The sequence below is a fragment of the Centropristis striata genome, chromosome 19 (genome assembly GCF_030273125.1).
Source record: "Centropristis striata isolate RG_2023a ecotype Rhode Island chromosome 19, C.striata_1.0, whole genome shotgun sequence".
Taxonomy (NCBI): Eukaryota; Metazoa; Chordata; class Actinopteri; order Perciformes; family Serranidae; genus Centropristis; species Centropristis striata.
The window spans coordinates 20,431,853-20,453,258 of record NC_081535.1 but is presented as its reverse complement, the minus strand read 5'-3'; the positions used below and the strand labels follow the sequence as shown (position 1 = coordinate 20,453,258).

Genomic DNA, 21,406 nt, shown 5'->3' with positions numbered 1-21,406 from the left:
CATGAGACTAGGGGACTTGTAAGAGCGAAATTATATAATATGTGTTGCTTTATTCAGAAGACAATATCAACAGAAACACAATAACAGTTTTTGCATGAAATTGAAGCAAAAAAAAGTCTTGTTTAATGTGCCAATAACTCTTCTGCTCTTCTTGGACTATTTTCAGGGTCTTACAACTATAGTTTTTGTTTCAAATGTTTAGATACAGAAGAGAAAATCAACTGATTTTGCATGAGAATCATCCATGAAGACTTTTCTGAGCAGAGCATGCTCAACCAGCTCTTAAAACCAGAAAATGAACCTTTGAATCAAGTGTTTTTAAATAGACGTGTTTTAAAATAGAACTCTGGTTGAAGTGGCTTTAAAAGCTATTGTGATGTATTTAAATGGACAGTGGTTAGAAATTACTCCACACTTGTAGCTTATTCATAAGGAGTAACAAGTAGTCCAGCACTGATGAATGTGTACAATAGAAAGCATCAAATCTCAGTGACTTCCGGAGGCGTTTCATTCGTTGTGGATGACATCAGCTGCGGAGTGAGTGTGCGAAAAAACCCCGGCGCCCTCTTCTCTCCCCGGTTACCGAATATATGACACAATGTCTGCTGGTATAAAAAGCTAGGGCCACTCCTTTCCCAGCCTCCACTTGTATGTCTGGAGACCACTCCGGTGCTTTGCAGCGAATAAAGGGAGGAGGCTGCGCGAGTATACAGCACGGGAGACAGAGAGACAGAGAGAGAGACAGACAGAGAGGAGAGGATGGCCACCCTGGTACAATCCGCAGAAATGGAGACTTTAGGCGGCCAAAGCACCACCGGGGCGTCTCCGACATCCTCCAGCCCCTCGCAGCACTTCAACGACGGCAAATTCTACCTGCTGGTTGTGATCGGGGAGATCGTCACGGAGGATCACCTAAAGTGTGCCATTGCGGACATAGAGAAAGGTAAGATGGAGCTTTGTGAGGGTGGGTGTGGGCCACCGAGACCTCAACTTCACATCTTGATAACAACTTGAACAAAGATGTAGTATTAGGGCTGTAAAAGTCACGTAAGCTGCAATTTACGCAAGAAACATTGCGCATGAGCGAATTACGCATATTAATGGCTCATTAGCAACATTTTAACCTTAATTATTTGGCAACTATTTGAACTAGAGGTTATAGTGTTTATTGTCAGGGATGTTGAACACCCCTTCATAGTGGCCTAACAGCACCATAAAAAGAAGCCAAATCACGTCTTTTAACCTTCTTTGTCGCACACCCACTGTGTTTAGAAGCACTTCTGATTGTTTTTTAATGTTCAGGCCCAATTGTTGTCATCCACACACGTGGGCCAGGTTCTCTAATAAAGCTGCCAGCAATGATTCAGCATTAAATCTCGACTATGCGTCAATAATGCAGCGTATCGCATTTCTTTGGCTCAACAGCAGCTGCGTTTTTTTCCGTGCTTCCTTCCGCAGCACCTTGCCAGGGCTTTATTCAGCAGAGCGGAGGGTCCCACGCATCAGTTTACAGTCAGGAAGAGACAACAGGGGTTTTAGTGCAGCAGCTTTGTGTTGTTGTGGAAGAAAGCTTCGCTGACAAAGCTTAAAATGTGTTTTGTTTTGAGATGAAAATGATTTATTGGCTGTAATAGCAGAATAGTAGTAAATAATGCCCCCTCTTTCATCCTGTGGGAACATCTCTCCATCATCAGCAGCAGCATCCCGCATCCAGCTCTCTCCTCTCATCTCTCGCCGGCAGGTGGGCGTGGCTCGGTCCGCACTGCGGTCCCTACGGAAAGCCACAAGGAACGATTTTCAAACGGGCGTTTTTAGAAATGCCACAGCTGCTGTAGTGGTCTGCCTCCCTGCCTGGCCTGGTTGCACTGTTTGTGTGAGAGAGGAGAACATGGCGCAGTTACTGTGTGGGTGTAAAGGCAAAAAGAAGAAAGAGCGTTTACTTTTGGGTATCAGTTGGATTTAGGATCACCCTTTAACTGGAGTTTAATCTGTCTGAGTCACAGTTTGTTTGTGTTGGTTCTAACGACATCACATCTTGACACCAAAGTTTTACTGTTGACCTTGGGAAAAAATCAATACACAAAGTCCTTTAGCTGATCTGGAGCCTTTGGTTGTATCACATGTGCTCGTGGAGCTGAGGTGGTAGAATTGTATTTATTTATTTTATTTTATTTATACTTTATTTAAATTTAGAGCCTGATCATATCATTATTAATATTTATTTTTTATTATTTACATATATTTTTTTTATTTATTTATATTTATATCTATATTATATTATTTATTTATATTTGTCTAACACAGATATATCAGTATCTATTGGTATTGACATATATGTTGCCTTTTAAATTTAAACTTTTTTTTACAGAACATATAATCCAGAAAACAGTACCTGGTGCTATTTGGAAATAGGGTTAGCTATTTATTTTATTTTTATTTATTCTTTATCTAGATCAGTAATTGACTGTTTACTTATTTAGTTGTTTTATTTTACATATTTTTTTATTACACCAGTCATTTCTAGGACTGGTTGACAATGTAATACATTGTATGTATAATGTTTAAAAACTTTAAATATTCTACAATTAAGTTATTTGTTTAAGAAAGCAGCCTTATGAAAACCTTTGGTCATTTATATTGGTGCAAAATCAGTGTAGAATTCACAGAGAAATGTCTATTTTTCATTTCAGTTTTTAAAAAATGACTATTTCGTCCACAGCATCAGTAATTAGTTAATTTTTCTTCTCTAAAATCAGTATTGATCAAACATCCCACATCAGCCAGGTTCTATTCTTATATATTTTGTATCAACATGTGACATTATATTTTTACAGAACTACATTTTAACATTGTCATCGCTGTTGCTCATCTTAATCGACTGATATTTTCATTTTATTGCCACACCCTTTTACTTCAGCTTCAGCCTTCTATTGTGATACTCTTTCAAAAATAAAATCCTTAATGAATTACATTTTAATATCCGTCTTTGATGTGCAGTTTACCTCACAGAAAAATCTATTCTGGGTTAATGTAATCACGTAACTGCACTGAGGCCTTCATTAGGCCTCAGCTCTGCATGATGATGGAGGGAGGATGATAGCACCATGACTCAGCTCAGTGGAGGCTACAGTACCAGCACGTCTGGCCCATGGCAAAACAGGAACAGGGCTATAGATATTTCCAATTATAGATTTCATTTCTCATGCCAAATCAGCAACAAGTCTATACATGTTCATTCTAAGATTTTCCAATGAACTGGAGGCAAAGGATCAGTGGAATAGATGTGTGAGCGAGGCTGCTGAGACTTTTTGTTAAACCTGTTGCCAATTTCTCTGTGTGTTGTCTGCTCTGTGTGTTGATTTCTTTTTCAGACCGCGGAGCTAACATCTGTTTCTCTTCGCTGGCATCTTTTCTTCTCTTTGCTCTTTTGTATTTTCTTGCATATTTTTTTTTATCTGTGTTTGTTCATCTTGCAGGTATCCGCTCATGGGACACCAACCTCATCGACTGCAACCTGGACCAGGAACTCAAGCTGTTTGTCTCCAGACACTCAGCTCGTTTCTCTGCAGATGTCAGAGGTAAACTGGGAATAATTTCACAAGAGCATTCTGATTATGATTTTCACAACAGAACCTAAGAACACACTTTTTCTTTTGCAGAACATTTATTTAAACCAAAGTAATGCCACACGATGGTAAAAAGTCTCCTGTTCGTCCTGCATTCAAAGTCTTACTTCAGTAAAAGCACATAAGTATTAATAGTAGGGGTGTGACGATACACTCAGCTCACGAGACGAGACACGATATTGGGTTCATGAGAACGAGACGAGATTTTAAGAAAACTACAACTGGACCAACAGACTTTTATTTAACTGAGTTGGACATGCATTTTTAAAATGTTTTATTATAACTCTTTACATGCATGATGTAAGCATGAGCTTTTAATAAACTTCCACGGATTGAAACCAAAACTAAAATGTACAAAAGTTCAAATAAAATGAATTAAATATTTTTTTCTTTTTTTTAAGTGCAAACAATATAAGCCGTGTTTCCTTTAGGGGGAAGAGTGGCCGCCGGAAAAGTCTCTGGCCACGCCCTCTCACATGTCCACTCACTCAGCTTGTCTCCATTACAAAAAGGTCCCCAGAGGGATTTAGGAGACTCAGGAGGTGACGTATGGTTTTCGATCACTGAGTAATCGCTTATCGACAGTTTCGACCATGATCACATAAGCAATGGATTAAACACGGGAGAAGCAACTGTGGCCGCCGTCGCTAACTGTGCACAACAAAGTAGCATGGCTAATTATTCACAGCATCTCTGCTGATCATGAACATAGCGATCGTGAATTAACCGGAATCGCTAATTGTGCACAGTGTCCGGTGCTTGTTGCAAACAAACAGAGATCACGAAGTGAACACCTCCTGTAGCAGCAGCAGAGCTAACTGTTAGCCTATTAGCAATTTGCAGACTGGCAGGAGGAATGTGCGGCTTTCTTTCGTTCTTACTCTTTTTTTTCCTTTTTCCTTTTATTTCTTTTATTCGTTCTTACTCTTCTTAATGAGCCGCCGGCCCCTGCGACGTCATTCTGGCTGCTTGCTGTTTCCCCTCCTTCTCCTCCTCTTCTTCTTTTGCTTTTTCTGCCCCCACAGGTCACAAATAGAAGTTTGGATAGCTCACAAATCTCGCGAAACAGATTTTTAAAGCGACGAGAAATACTGTTGAGTTTAATCTCATGGCACGAGATCTTGTCACACCCCTAATTAAAAGCCAAATAAACATTTAAGTATTTAAAGTCAAAGTATTAATCAGCATTTTTGATGTGGTTTGGTGATTTTAAAGGCACAATGTGTAGGGTTTTGAAGGACCGCAGCGAATAAAAGCCAACGCCAGAGTCATGCTTGTTTTGGAACAAGCTTTGTCCACTCTATGTTTTAATGTGCTATATTTGTGTGTGTTTTGTCATTGGCTGGGGGCTACACACCTGTAGCCCTAAGGATGATGCCCGGAAACATTCTGAACACAAAAGAAAAGAGAAGAAAAGCTAAAATACAGGAAGAATGCAGGGTCCTTTACAGACACCACCAAACCCTTCAAGTGGGGTATAGGTGATGATTGAGACAGATTACTTTTGTATGAGTCTATATGTTGTTTTATTCTTCATCAGGAAAATCCTACTTATTGTGCTTTTGAGTATTTTATTAACTAGCACTTGAGTGATGGTCATTTTAATCTACTTAACCTCAAAATGTATTAAGACTTTTCTGTCTGAAACTGAAATATAAACTGAATCTGGTTTTAAACTATTTTAATTTAAGTACCCTAGGATTGAGGTTCTGTATCTTAAATTAAGACAAAACGTAGCAGGTTGTGGCACCAGAATTATGTCGAATTGTATGTTAGAAAATGTTGAAATCCATCAAAATATTCCCACTAGATCTTTATACTTCTGATAAGAGAATAAAGCTTGAATTCCAGATGAAAAGGATTTATAAAAGGGAGATGTTTCCATCACACAATGAATATTTCTCTACTAGCTGGATTTGTTTTGTTTGAAAAAACATAGCTGTCAGCAAGTAAAGTAAAGCTGTTAACATATTTAGCAGAAGCAGAAAAGAAAATTAAACTGTATTTAAGTATAGTATTGGAGTAAATATACTTTCCAATGCTGCATTTTTTAAGCAGTGTACACTATCATATTGCAGTCAGCTATAACTTCAATGCAGTACACTAAGCAGAGGCGCTTTATGTCCTGTCCCTGGATTCGCTCTCTCAGCATTTTGTTGCATGGTGTTTTTATAGCTTTATTATTTGCAAGGTGAGGCCGAGGCTCCATAAAGATGGAACAGTTCCAGTGTGGCAGGACATGTGGTGTGTCAGTGGGCAGTATGGCCTTGACGGTCAGCAGCAGTTAAAGCCTCTGCTTGGCTCTGCTCCATATTGGATATGACCAGCAGGGCTTCATACTTCACAATAGATTGATCTGACCAACAACTGCTGCTGCTGCAGACTAAATCATGTGATTTATTTTAATGCAGTAAGATCAAATCTCAGAATTCGGCTTACAGAGGTGAAATACAATCGGTTGAGAGGGAGGTGAAACATGAAGATTTATATATTCAAACTCCAAGCCCCCACTCCCTTTCATCCAACATTTTGCCATCCTCCTTTCTTCTCTCTCCTCCTTCCTCTATGTGTGCTGTTGCCTTGCAACCCAGTGCAAGATGCACAGTTGATTCAGGAGTAATTAGCAGTGTAAAATCCCCAGTGGCAAGTGTCTGTCCATGAAAGAAAGAAGGGAGGAGAACAGGGAGGACTTGGGGAACAGAGAGGGTGAGGGGAATAGCTGTGAAGAGAAAGAGAATGAGAGAAGAGCAAACAGGGGAGTAAAGGAGGGAGGGGGTGAGGTGGGGAAGATGAAAACATAGGTTAGGAGGTAAGAACTGAAATAAAGATGGATGCAACAAAGAGAGAGAAATGCAGTTCTGATCAGTGAATTAATGAAGCCAAGACTCTAAGAGATAACGCAGCATAAGCAGTAAAACTGGAATAATATTGTTCTCTTATATTCTTCGCCTCAGGCTTTCTGCCAAGTGTATTCCTCAAGGGGGGATTTTCATTGTCTTTTGAACTTATAATGCATGAACTGCTTCACGAGGGCTTTCCTAGAAACATTCACAGGGTTTTTATGTTTATTAAGGACAGTTATAATGTGAAATGTTGCTATTTTTTTTAGATTTTAGATATGTGCTTCATATCTACACTTATCCTTCTATTACTGTGTTAAACCCAAAAGAAACCGCTTTAAAGCAATATTTTTGACATTTTGGTATATTCAAGATTATCTTCCCCCAAAAAAATGTTTATTACCTTAAATGTTTATAATAAGTAATTTAGTTTAGTTTAGCATAAAGACAGAGCCAGATTATGGAAACAGTTGGAGTCAGTTTGGAGTCTGGAGTCTGGCTCCAGATCGCACTCACATATCCAGGATGTTTTGTCTTCATGTTTGTACAGTGGACGGATGCGGAGATGTAGTTGTCCATCTTTATACAGTATATGGTCAGGAAAAGTATTTTTCCAAAGTGTTTATAAGAAGAAGAAGTTACTGCTCCTGGTGGATAATTAGGCAGATTTTGTCACCTTTGGACGAGCCTGGGTCTAGCTGTTATGCTAAGTTAAGCTAGCCAGGTGCTGTCTGTAGCCTTAAATTTACTGGAAAGAGTCAGGTATCAATCTTCTCATTTAACTCTTGCAAACAAAGCTAACAAGCCTATTTCTCAAAACGTCGGGCTTATAAAATTTAAAAAAAAAATCAGAATAAGGATGGTTTATAAGAAAGGTGAGCTGCTGATTCTATGTAAGGTTTAATGTCATGTTAGTTGTATAAAAGACAAATCGATTAGGTAGTTTTCTTATGTTTACCTTTAGGCTTCATGAGAAGGGGGGGACGTATGCAATTATCTGTCTGCTTGACAGATGATATGCCATCCATCACACTGCGTTAGAGCACAGGATGCCGGGACCCCACAGTTAGGAGGAGGAAGAGAAGGGAGGAAAAAAGGGGCAAGACAGGAGACCCTCCCTGATGGATATATGATACTTCTGGTCACATATAGATTTCCCAGCACTTCACTGCAGACGCCACTAAAAAAGGCTTTCTCAAAACCACAGATCCACTCAAGACCTTCCTTGTGAGATTATTGAAGACAACATTGCAGCTGATGATCAATAGTAATTAAGAATTGTGTTGACTTTCACAAATGAATTTGTCAGAGATAAAGATCCTCCTGGCTATCTTCCCTTATACGATCACGTTTTCTCTTGATGTCTATTTATCCTGGCTGGTCGTTTCTGCAGCTATAAATCAGAAGATTGATTGAACAATCATGCGTCAATCCATCCGCATTACCCTTTATTGTCGCAGCTGGAAAACTGGGGAAGAAATAGGTGGTGGGAAGGCATAATAATGTAGTAATTATTGCCTTTTGCACTTTTCTTGTCATTTGTCTTGACAAGCTAATTCTTAAAGATAAAGGCTGTAAAGGAGATTAAAACTAAAGGTTATTTAGTGGCAACCATACGACAACACAGGTGATTGACTGCTCTGTTAGTCAGCCGGCTTAACAGCCATGAGCTCCATTTCCAGACATATTACGTAGTACGTTCCCTTTTTAATCCAGTTGCATGGGGACACAGGAACAAGTGACATTGAAAACTATGCTCTGGGGGCTCCCCATCTTTGCTGCTGAATGTCACCGTGGTCAATTATTCTGTTGCGGCAGAATAGTAAATGACAGGAAGGAAAAAGGTGCTGACATATACAGGGCAGCCACCTGAGGAGATAAACGTGTAATCGTTACGTATGAGGATCTTTTTGTGAAGCAAAGAAAAGGAAGTGCTGAATTTAGTTGTTCCACTGATCTATTTTTGGTGCTTTGCCATCCACATTGATGTTCCCCTGTCTGGTTCAGTCTGTGGCGGGCAGGCTATACCAGTCTTGCACTTTCTATTCAGCCAGAAGGAGAATGCTCAGTGATGCATGTCGCATTACCTCGCCTCCCGCTGAGACAGAGACGCACTGGGCATTAAGGATTTTTATATCGATCAAGGTAATTGTCAGGGTCAACCAAGCCCCAGTGCACAATCTGTCATTTTTTGACGAGTCGGCTTAGAGACACGGTAATTTGGCAGCGTGATGGTGGTGGTGATGGTGGCTGCCTTGTGCTTCACTAGTCTACAGACTACCGTATTTTCTGTTTCAACACACAAAATGCTATTAAGCTGGGCGTAAACCACAGAGAGACAAACAAAGAAAAATGCTTTTCTATCACATTAGCAATGGCTTGTCTATAGTAGCATGACAGGATGAACGATAGACTTTCATGATTGATTGTCTCTCATTTCACAGACCAGTGAAAACTGTTTCCCCAGTCGCTTGTTCTTATGGAGGAGCTCTGGTCATCAGTTTAAGACTGCTGCCTCTTCAGAAAAAATCTGAGCCAAGCTGCTTTCTTCCAGAGGGAACTGGGATTTTGATGATGGTGGTATTAGACTGATATACATATCTACTTCAAATTGTTAATAAAATGCACATGCAGAGGATACAAAGACATTTTGTCTTAAGACTTTCAAGTAAATTTTAGTATGTTCAAAGCCCAAGGACTCTGAACAGATGTAAAAGATTGCCAAAGTTGGCTAATAATTAGTGCCAGTACCAGATTTCATGGCAATTGAAATTTGCTTGTCATTGAAATTAATTTAAAAGCATAAATGTCAGTGCAATGGTGGCGCTAGAGGAAAAGCTATGAGATCCCTGAAGTAAGAGGACCTAATCCACAGGGGATCGTGAATCTCTGCACAAAATTTTATGGAAATCCATCCAATAGATGCCAAGATAATGTTACTAAAAAGCAAAAATGTCAACTTGATGAGAGGTAGAGTTATAGGGTCCAAAGTCTTTAGGAGTCATCCTCTGAAAACCATCAATGTATCTAGATTTTGTAGATTTATAGGATAAATAGCTTTTAAACTTAGCCTATCTAATGCTATATTGTTGAAGCAATAATATGGCTTTATGATCACAAAATATCAACCACCATTTGATTCCCTCAGATATTTTTAGCGTCTGGTCCCTTTTGTTTTAGTCTTTCTTAAAACGGAGGAATTAATCCTCAGTTTATTGACATTAATGAGTATCAATAAAGGCATTGTTTTAAATTTAAAAAGAGACATCAAGAAGCCATTTCGATGCAAAACTTGCAGAAAAGATCTGCAAAAAATCCAACTCCCTCCAACCAAAAAAAAGCAGAAAAAGAAGGTGACATTATTGCCATTTAAGCATCTGCCATGATACTAAATTTACTATTTATGAAAGCTGAAAATCAAAGTGACACAAGGAATAGTGTTCCCTCCAGACAACTAACTCCATAAAGCAAATGGAGTGCATTACTGGAACTGCTAAAGGGCTGACAAGAAGGGAAAGAGTCCCTATTTCTACCTTATTTCTAATAGTCGTGTTGTGCAGAGGAGCCGGTTCTCTATTAACAGCAGTGAATGAAAGAGTTCTTCCATATGGAGTGACAGCCCTCTGGGACGGGGAGGCGGCAGGGTTAATGGCTGTGTGCTCCATAACGAGAATCTGCTATATGAAATATATATGGAGGAAACAGCCCAGCAGCCAGATAGCTGCTGCAATAGCAAGTCTCTGGAGATGCGGAACACTCTCTCCTCTGAATTTAAAGCTTCTACCCCAGCAACACCTCGCTGCCTTCTAAACTCAGCAGGAAACATGTTCTTGTTTGTCTTATTTCCAGAATTTAAGCTGCATTTCCTTTGGTGTTTATTATATAAATTATCAAAATAAAAGCAGTCTTTTTTCAGTTGGCTCTAAGGGAATTTATTGATTCATATTTTTCAAAAATAAATGAGATAACAAGGAGAAGAAACAAAGACAGATTGAGTGAGTGAAGCCTGATGTGTTTCTGTGAATAATGACGCTAGAGATGCATACTCTCGCCACCTGATCCAGAGGATAACCCCCTAATACACACATTGACACACACACAGTGGGAGCAAAGTCATTATCATAATCAGTCATCCAAAACCCAAGGATGATTGATTATGAGCCTGTCACACCCCACTGTTCTTTTTCTATGTAACAGCTCCGTCTCATGAGGGGAAAATGCTACTAAATGTGTCTTTTATTCATCAATAATTATTGAGACTTGCCTGTATTATTTGTCAGTAGAGTTCAAATGATTAGTGGATTAATTGATTAATTGATCGTCATGAATCGTTAACTATTTTGAAAACCAATAGGTCATTTGATAAAATGACTAAAAGCTTGGAAAAATATAAATATTTGAATAATTAATTAAAATTAGATTTGACTTTTTTGCTTCTTTAACTGCTTTTTGGTAATGTTTACTGGTCATTTTAGTTGTTTTGTGTTCTCTATTCATTTCTTGCATGATTAAATTGATCCAATCAAATATCTGAAGGTCTTTTTATTATTATTATTATTATTTCTACCCATTTTCTATTTTGTTTTGCAGGGCAGAGAATTCTTCACCACAAAAGTAATATCCTGGAGACGGTGGTGCTTATCAACCCTTCAGATGAAGCAGTCAGTACCGAGGTAAAATGAGCTATCTGGTTGTTGACTGTCTATCACATTATTATAACCTTTTTCTCATTCTGCAGCTATGTATTTTATTTTCCATCCTCCTATTGAGGAGGGATGATTCACAAATACATTTAGTAAATTTACATTTACAAAGCAATTACAGCTTCAAAAAGATAATTATTCAGCCTTGACAGCCAATTATCCACCCTCTAAATATGAACTGCTTTTTGTTGCTGTTGGTTGGAATAAAAAATTAAAAACAGGAGCAATAAGGAGCTCAAGGGACAAGACTTATGTGTCATTTACTGTAGAATAATACGTGGTGCCTTTTACCTTTTGTTATTGCAGCAGAGCTTTTACTACATTTTGATGGGAAGAAAGACAGAGGAGGGTCAGGAGGACAGATGACACAAGAGTTTCGCTTGTGTCACTGCTCCTTTTTAGCACTGCCTGCAGCCCGCAGCCATGTCTGCAGTCAAACTGTGCATTAATAATATCTCACAGCACAGCAGGATTGACCTGGCCAGTCGCCCAGAACAGCTGATGCTGCTGAAGTCGAAAAAAAAAAGAAAAGGAAAAAAAAGGCCAACAGAGAGAGGAGGAGAGGGGAGATAGAGGGATGAAAGGAATCTTAGCGGAGTGAACAAGTCAGCTAATTAGCTAATGGCTTTGAGTGACATTAAACTGCTGATATTTTAAATGCACTAAATCATTAAGCTGATTACTGCAGCAACAAGGCTTTGTATTCCCTGTCTGTGTAATTATATCATTGTATCATATTCTTCCTTGTTTCTTATTTCTCAAGGGCCATACATGCTTTTTTCTTGATGTTTCTTTAATTTACTGTCCATTTACTCTACAGGTTCGTTTGATGATCTCTGACACAGCGAGACACAAGCTTCTGGTTCTCTCAGGACAATGCTCTGAAAACAGCGGGGAGCTGATTCTTCAGTCTGGATCTTTCTCCTTCTTCAACTTCATTGACATATTCACAGACCAAGAGGTGAGCCAACATGAAGCTTTTTGACCTATTACACTATAATATACATTTTTTCATGTCAATGTTGCTGCCATGAAAAAAAACATTTTAAAGGGGACCTATTATGGCTTTTTTATTATTTCTGTTCTGTTTAATGTCATATGTTCATATTAAACGTGGCCAAAGCTTTAAATAATGTGGTAAACGTATGTTAAAGTGATCCCTTTGAGCTAAAACCTTCATTTTCAACCAGTTTTTCTATTATTTGATCGTGCCAGATTTCTATATTTCGACATCTGGTACAGCAACATTACTGCAGTGTTTACATCCAACATAGACACTGCTATATGTAGCTACAACGTCAGAGAAACCCGTAAACTTGGTAGCCAGTAGTGTTCATCTCTCCCCAGTTATGTATCGCATTCCTGCTGCAACATATTTAATTATGCAGTCTTTGGTTTAGAAGCTTCTATTGGTGATTTTTCACAGTAAAAAGTGAAGCCATATTCCATTAGTGTCATTCCCACTGCTGCAATCATGCAGAGAAACCAAGAGCACAAATGCTGTTCAGTCAGAGCAGACTGGGCTGAGACAGGTGTTAAAACTGAACATTTCTGACAGAGGTGAATTGAGGTGCAGCAGCCATGGGTAGTATAAAAAACTGAGTTTTTTTAAAACATTAAGTATGTAAACATGTTCTAGTTGAATCCCCAAATACCAGTATGAACCTGAAGTGAGCATAACGATCTAAATGTTGGCTTCTATCATCTTTTTATGAAATTAAAAAAATAAACATTTTTGTCAGTAACACCAATAAAAACTCCCATTATATCATTGCATATCAATCTTAAAACTTGAAATACAACATAGTACAGGTATGTACATATACAGATACTGAAACTTTGAATTCTGTAACAGACTCCAGCATATTCAAAATTAAAGTCAATACATTTTTCTCATGCACAGATTGGTGAATTGCTCAGCACCATTCACCCGGCAAACAAAGCCAACCTCACACTCTCCTGCCCTGAACACGGCGAGTGGAAAAACTCCAACTTGGACAAACACAACCTGCAGGACTTCATTAACATGAAACTAAACTCCACGCTCATACTCCCTGAAATGGAGGGCCTCTCAGAGTTCACAGAGTATTTATCTGAATCTGTAGAGATCCCATCTCCTTTCGACTTGTTAGAACCACCAACCTCTGGTGGATTCCTCAAACTCTCCAAACCATGCTGCTACATTTTCCCTGCTGGTAGCGGTGACTCTGCTCTCTTTGCCGTCAACGGCTTCAACATGCTCATCAATGGTGGCTCGGACAGGAAGTCTTGCTTCTGGAAGCTGGTGAGACATCTGGACCGGGTCGATTCCATCCTCATGACCCATGTCGGTGATGACAACCTGCCGGGCATCAACAGCATGCTGCAGAGGAAAGTGGCAGAGCTTGAAGAGGAGCAGTCACAGGGTTCGACAGCCAACAGTGACTGGGTGAAGAACATGATTTCTCCAGATATTGGTGTTGTGTTTGTGAATCTTCCTGAAAACCTGGAGAACCCAGAACCTAATTACAGAGTGCGGAGGATTGTTGGGGAGGCAGCTTTAACCCAGCAGTTCATCACCAAGCTGAATTTGAGGTTGGAGCCTTTGCAGAGGCCTGTCGGAAACGCAATAGAGCCGCTCATACTTTTTCAGAAAATGGGCGTTGGGAAGCTTGAGATGTATGTGCTTAATCCATCAAAGAACAGCAAGGAGATGCAGCACTTTATGAAGCAGTGGACAGGAAGTGAAAAAGACACCGCCTCCATTATTCTGCCAAATGGAAAAGAATCTGAGTTCCCCGTCTCTTACTTGACTTCAATCTCTTCACTCATTGTGTGGCACCCTGCAAATCCCTCAGATAAGGTTGTGCGTGTTCTCTTTCCTGGAAATGCCACCCAGCATCATGTCTTTGAAGGTTTGGAAAAGCTAAAGCATTTGGACTTCCTGAAGCAGCCAGTTGTCACTCAAAAAGTGATGTCTTCTAATATGCCATCAACACCGACACTAAAGCAAGCTAAGATGAAACACAGAACAGACAGCAAAGAGAGCCTAAAGTCTACCCCAAGGCCTTCACCAAGCAGAAGCATCAGGAAAGATTCCAAAGAGGAAACACTAGAAAAGGCAAAGACAGATGCAGAATCTTCTCAAGAAAAAACACAAAAGACTGAGAAGAAAGAAAAAGCCCCGCTGAAAAAGGAAAAGGCAAAGGCACCTGAGAAAGCAAAGGCAGAGCAAACAGCCCAAAATGAAACTCCAGAGAGAAAGAAGTCTGAAACAAAACCCAAAATTGAAAGGCCTGTGAAAAAGGAGACTAAAGTGTCTGTGGAAAAGAAAAAGGAGATCAAGAAAGAGGTAGGAAAGAAAGATGACACACCAAAAGTAATGAAAGATGAGGCAAAGAAAGTCATCAAAAAGGATATCAGGAGAGACTCGCCTATGAAGGAGAAGAAGGAAGAGAAGAAAGATGTAAAGAAGGATGTAAAACGGCCATTTAAAGACACAAAAAAGACATCATCTGCGGGTGATGAAAAGAGTCTAGCACCAAAACCAAAGCCCCTGAAAAAAGACACTGCTTCAAAGAAAGATGCAGGAACCCCATCAAAGTTAAAAGAGAAAGCAAAGCCAAAAGTGTCAAAGAAGGAGACAAAGGTGGGTGGTGGCATACTTGCAGTGAGTGCAGCAGCTGTTGCAGAGGACCCAGAAGCAGTAAGATCCCTGATGTCCACACCAGAGGACCTCACAAAAGACTTTGAGGAGCTTAGAGCTGAAGAGTTGGTGGAGGATGATGCAACTGTGCAACAAGTTAAGGAAGAAGAGGCTGTGATGATCCACCATGAAGAAATAATGCAAACCAAAGACTCACCTGAGGCATTAGAGTCTGTGGATGAGGGTATAACCACAACGGAAGTGGATGGAGACAATGGAGAGACTCCAGAAGAACCAGTTCTTAAAGGAAAACTCAATGGCAGTGTAAGTGAGAAGTTTGAAGACGAGGGCACTGTCATGGAGGAGGGAGGGGATTATGAAGAAAAAGGAGAGGTAGAAGAAGTTTATGAACCACAGAGAGTGGAACCAGATAAAGAATTAACTCCCAGTGAAGATGAACACCAAGACAGAAATGATGAAGTCAAACCAGGACATAGTGGTGAAGACAACAATGATATAGCTAATAAGAATGTAGAAGCTCAGCATGTCAGTGAGAAAGAACCAGAGAAACATAATCTGTTTCTATCAGCCTCACCCAAAGTGTCCTCACCTATTTCTCCAGCTGCATCCATCCATGACGAGATGTTCCCACCTGGCTTCGAGAGTGCAACAGCATCAGATGACGAGAACAGAGACGAACCCCCTGAGGATTACACTGTCACCTCTGGTCACACTCAGTCCACCATTGAGATCTCCAGTGTGCCTACTCCCATGGATGAGATGATGACCCCAAGGGACCTTACAAGCGACGAAAACACCAATGATGAGTCTCCCTCACAGGATGTTGGTAGGTTTGGGACATCAGCATCTGGAGAGTTTGACAGGAAGAAGCTGTCTCCGCTTCAGGATTTGCCAGTGTCAGATCACTCTCACAGTGATGCTACGGAAGGCCAGGACTACAACCACTCTGCTTCCACGATATCCCCACCTTCATCGCTAGAAGAGGATAAATTTGGTAAGGGGTTTCCCTCCTTCAGGAAAGCTGAAGAGTTTTCAGCTCAAGAGTCAAATGAAAAGAATGACAAAGACACAGCAAGACTTAGCTCAACTTCTGCAACACCGCCTCTTGTACGTTCTCCTTCAGTGGACCGCAAGGACAAGTTTGATTCTCCGTCATTGTTTGCTGCTCCAATAGAACTGTCAACTACACTGGCAGGATCCCCTAAAGCAGCAGTCGATCCCTCCATCAGCCCAGATGACAAGACATTGGAAGGAGCAAACTCGCCTCAGTCCTCTGGTCACACACCTTACTACCAGTCACCAGTAGATGAAAAAGCAGGAGTTCTACCACCTGTGTCAGAAGACGAAGCAAAGGGGCCTGTAATTGTAGAGGTCACAAGTGATAAAGAGGATAGCTCTAGTCGAGGTAGCCCAGAGCCTGGTGAGCCAGAACGAGAAAGTTCCTCCCCTGTAGAGAAGGTACTGTCCTCCCCAAAAAGCCCGCCTCCAACCGAACCTGATTCCCCAACAAAGATGGAAAAGTCACTCTTTGATGTAGATGATAAGAAGACTGGAGATTTAGTCTTGTCCTCAGCACCAATGACCAAACTTGAGGACACTAATCCTTTCACAGCTTTCAAAGAAGAGAGTAAAATGTCCATTTCAGAGGGTACCACATCAGACAAGTCAGGAACCCCTCTGGAGGAGGTGGTAGCAGAAGATACATTCTCACATCTAGCATCAGCATCTACCGCTTCACTTGCTACCAGCTCGCTGCCAGAACCAACCACTGACTCTCCTTCCCTTCATGCTGAGGTTGGCTCTCCTCACTCAACAGAAGTAGACGACTCTCTGTCTGTCTCCGTGGTCCAGACCCCAACCACCTTCCAGGAAGCTGAGGGGTCTCCATCCAAGGAAGATAGCCCAAGGCCCATGTCTATCTCCCCAGACATCTCACCAAAGACGAAAAGCAGAACACAGGATACAAAATCCCCAGAGCACTCCACCATGTCAATAGAGTTTGGCCAGGAGTCCCCTGACCACTCCTTAGCCCTGGATTTTAGTAAGCAATCTCCAGAGCATCCATCTGTGGGAAGCAGCTCACGTGCTACGAAGAATGGCCCAACTGAGGTTGACTACAGCCCCTCAGAAGGACCAGATGGAAGACCATCTGAAGACCATAGTTCTTTAGTGCAGAAGCCTTTTTATTTTGATGAGAGCGACCCAGTCCTCGCCGCTTCTGCAACCCCATCAGATGCATCTCAGTCCACTCCCTCTGTGACAACTCCATGCCAGATGGCAGAGATGCTACATGCTGTGACGGATAAATCTCCAGCCACCCCAAAGGCATCCTCTCTCACCCATTCACCCCATTCCAATGAGCCATCCCCAGTGCTAGGAGGCTCCCCTGCTAAAGACAGCCCACTTTCACTATCTGTGGGAGGCATTGCTAATAAATCTGACACACAGCAGAAATACGACAAGTCGCCCTCACCTCCCAAAGCTGCTTCCCCATCATCGTCTTTTACCTTTTCAAAAGAAGGGACCTTTTCACCTCCAAAGGAGACTAATCCTTTTAAATGTGATGATTCAACACTTGAGGAAAAATCCCCTGTGAGTCCCAAAGTTCCCTTTCCGTCATATCTACCTCTATCCTCTGATCCATGTTATTTTAATTCTGCCTGTGGCTCTAAGGACCCAGAATCCACTAAGAAGAGCCCCTCTGCTCCATCTAAGACAGACGTCGACCTCTGCCTCGTCACCTCATGTGAGTATCGTCACCCCAAAACAGAACTGTCGCCATCTTTCATCAACCCTAACCCTCTAGAATACTACATCAATGAGGAAAACGCCATGGATGAGGAGAAACCTCTGACCAAGTCAGGAGGAGGGCCCCCACCTCCAGGAGGTAAGCTTTCCGTCAAGCAGTGTGAAGAGACTCCACCTACATCCATCAGTGAATCTGCCCCCTCCCAGACAGATTCAGATGTTCCTCCAGGGACAGAGGAGTGCCCCTCCATTACAGCAGATGCTAACATCGACTCCGAAGACGACTCTGAGACTCTGCCTACTGACAGAACGCTGACCTACAGGCATGCTGATCCTCCTCCTGTGGCACTCAGGGACTCTGCTCCGTCTTCAGGCCACCATGATGTCTGCATGGTGGACCCAGAGGCCCTCAAGGTCGAAGAAAACCTCCACAATGCCAATACAGATGGAGGAGAAAAGGCCAAGAAGAAAAAGCTTGTGAAAAAGTCTTCCTCACCAGTCAGGAAGAGTGGTTTTTTAAAAGTGAAGGACACAAAGACTTCCTCTCCAAAGAAGAGTGTCGGAGAAGGGAAAGATGCAAAAAATGCAACCAATACCTCTGCATCCAGGGGTGTAAAAAGTGCCACATCAGGTGAGTACGAGTTACTCTTTCTCATCATTCATATCACTTAACTACTTCACATAATTTGCGCATATTGTTTGAGAACTTATAAAAGAAAAAGGTATATTTTTGCCTATTTCAGGAACTGGCAGTGGAAAGGTATCAGGTGGGGCATCTCTGCCCAACATTCCTCCCATGTACATGGATTTGGTTTACATCCCCAATCACTGCAACGCCAAGAATGTGGACGCTGAGTTCTTTAAGCGGGTGCGCTCCTCTTACTACGTGGTCAGTGGCAATGATCAGACAGCTCAGGAGCCCAGCAGGGCGGTCCTCGATGCTCTGCTGGAAGGAAAGGCCCAGTGGGGAAACAATATGCAGGTGAGCTTGATCTGATGATGACTATGAAAGTAACTGGTGTACCATATGTTATTTATTTTTATTTATTTGACATGAAGACATTGACATTTCAGATTTGAGCTTCAATTTCAGACATTTTAAGTCCTTTTTGTTCATCCCCCGCCCAAATTAACTGGGTGCCAAAATGGTTTGAATAAACAATACAATATTATATTGATTATTTTGACAGTGATACAATGTTTGCTGATATCACAAAGTCTTCCACGATTCCGTCAAGATTTCTACAAAATTTCTACATGGAAAACATGTACTGCATGTGTTTTAATGTGAGCTTTCCTGTTCTTTGTTGACAAGAAACAAGAACAAAGTGTTGTAGTAGCCGGTCCAACCACATATTAGTAAATGTGAGTCTCCCGTGTGTGTCCCACTTACCACCACTGTGTACTACTCTCATACGGTGGTTTTTGCTGATAATGTCTTCACCCTTAGCTGCTATACACCAGCTCAGCCACAACCATGTGGAGAGCTGTGTGCAGACATGCTCTGAAATTTGTGTACAGCCACATTAACACAGCTTAAATACTTCCCTCCTTTCTGTTGTTAGGTCACTCTGATCCCAACCCACGACACTGATGTGATGAGGGAATGGTACCAGGAGACCCACGACAAGCAGCAGGAGCTCAACATTATGGTCCTGGCCAGCAGCAGCACTGTCGTCATGCAAGATGAGTCCTTCCCGGCTTGTAAGATAGAGATGTAGGTCTGCTCGGCCGGCTCAGGAGGCCTGGCGACTGATAATGAAAGGGATTGTTATATAAAGAACATGAACAAATCCATGTTACATAAAACCTAAGCAGACTCTTAAACACGTATATGCTAAAATGCTACTTCTTCTGTACTAAACACTGAAAAAAGACAATGAGGACTAACACTGATACAAATTAGCTTTGACATTGTTTTCCTTATAAAGAAAGACACCCTCAAGGTGTCTTTCCCTTTAAAATGATTGTACTGGGAGGAAATTAGAAACCAACAAAGTCATGATTGTCCAATTAAGCTCTCATACAGTCAATCAAATAATAATGTTGTTATTGATGTATTGAGTTTCTTCTGCATCCCCAGATCAAAATACATGAGTGCTTTTAATCAATTTAACTGCTGGCACGGAACAAAACACCCCTGCGTATGGTATATTCTTGAATAACGGCTGTAATCCACACCAAAGGATAAAACAACATGTTTTCTGTTATTGCCTTAGGGAGTCAAAATGAATGTATAAGAGCTGGTAGCAGAAGAGTGGGCAGGTAGAGGTCAATCCAAAAAAGGGACTGTTAAATGGTTACATAGTTGAATGATGGCACATATGAATTAACTTGAAAGGACGCTGATTAGCATTAATATGATGTCTTCATATTCATCATGGGCGAGACAAAGTGCCCCTACCATTGTGAAACCTTATGTTTTTAAGTCAGCCATTTCATTTAGAATGGACGTTTTAAACCTGGTTTATGTTGCTGCTGATGTGTACATTTAATTTATTATGTTAAATTTAATATATAGTGCTTGATTGTCCAGATAGCCTTTTGCACTGCGCAACAAGAAGTTGCTTCTCTCTTGCCTTTTGCCGCGTGTAATATCTTATTATTTTACACAATGCTTTTGGCTGATCTTCATTTATTTATTTCAGATTGTCCGTTTTATTTTCAGATTTTAAGTTATTAAAAAATAAGAGGGAGAGAATCAGATCTTATTTCTTATACCCGTTTTTTATGTAATCATTGAGCTGTGGGGAAGCTAGCCTTTTCCCATTGTAAAGCTGGTAAGGCAGGATATTTTCATAAACCTTAAAATGTCTTGTTTTTCTAAAGCATTGTACTATAATTATAAATAGCTTTGTGGCTGATGGAGTGGTTGGAAGACATGCTTGATATGTTAGGATTTTTTTTCCTTTTTTTATGGGGATTTCGCTCAGAACAACAGGGCTAGGCTAAATAAATACATGTAAGGAGCATTTTATGATTTTTGCAAATTGTGCCATGACATTGTAACAAGCAACTCAAATGGCCTACACATGTACACTGTATCAATATAAAACTTGATTACGGGTGCAGGACAGTAGATTTTCAGGTTGAAGGCTGAAAATTTTGTTGAGGTAAAAGAGTTTCTCCTCTTTAGCCGGGATGAAAAGGTAAAAGTAGACACACAGGTGAGAGTGAGTGACTTGTGTGTTTAGGATGAAAGTATGTAAAACAAAAACTTGACACTTTAACCACATACATGACACAAACTAACAGTACAGAGGCCACAGATCTGCACTGATTGGCCGCCTTCCGGACAAACAAATCACAACCCGACTATTACAGGCTTTGGTACTTTGGGCTCTTCAGTCGACTCACCAAGCTCACCAGATATTTCTGAAATGATGTCAGGTGTTCATGAAACCACTACAGACCAGTTTTCTTGCAGGGGAACCTCAAACCAACACCATGACCAACAACAAACCAACAAACTCTGAACTGACATTACTCTTGAACTGACATTTCTCTTTTCTCTGTCTTCTTTCTCTCTACACTCCCTCTCTTTCTCTCTCTGTCTATTTATCTCTGCCTTTTTCTCCTCATGTTTCTCTCGGGAGAACTTTAATAATGTTTGTCTGCAGCCGTGTGGTATATTTGTCTTGTGATCTTGCATCCTCTCTGCCCTTTTCCCAAACTCATATGTAACTTATAGCATTAGTTTCAAGTGAAAGTATTCCTTAGTGCTTTCTGATGTTTGTGTGCAATATTTCCTCTAATCCATATGGCGAATCTGATGTAAGAGGAACCACTACTAAAGAACAAACATTAAAAAACAACCACAGTAAAATATGTTGTGAAAAATAA

General features: G+C 40.8%; 1 protein-coding gene across 1 annotated transcript; it reads left to right on the top strand.

Moving 5' to 3' along the window:
• Window positions 1-589: 589 nt before the first annotated feature.
• Window positions 590-21,406, top strand: map1b (microtubule-associated protein 1B). The gene is made up of 7 exons (XM_059357995.1): window positions 590-943; window positions 3,477-3,578; window positions 11,057-11,139; window positions 11,990-12,130; window positions 13,073-18,194; window positions 18,307-18,545; window positions 19,129-21,406. Exons 1-7 carry the CDS (start codon window positions 760-762, stop codon window positions 19,282-19,284), a joined length of 6,027 nt encoding a protein of 2,008 aa, XP_059213978.1. The 5' UTR covers window positions 590-759; the 3' UTR covers window positions 19,285-21,406.

Bases quoted from the DNA above. Each gene is read 5' to 3' on its own strand.
- map1b (XM_059357995.1), top strand. From the start codon at position 760: ATGGCCACCCTGGTACAATCCGCAGAAATGGAGACTTTAGGCGGCCAA. The intron at 11,140-11,989 runs GTAAAATGAGCT...TTTACTCTACAG, and splicing joins ATGAAGCAGTCAGTACCGAG to GTTCGTTTGATGATCTCTGA. The intron at 12,131-13,072 runs GTGAGCCAACAT...TCTCATGCACAG, and splicing joins ACATATTCACAGACCAAGAG to ATTGGTGAATTGCTCAGCAC.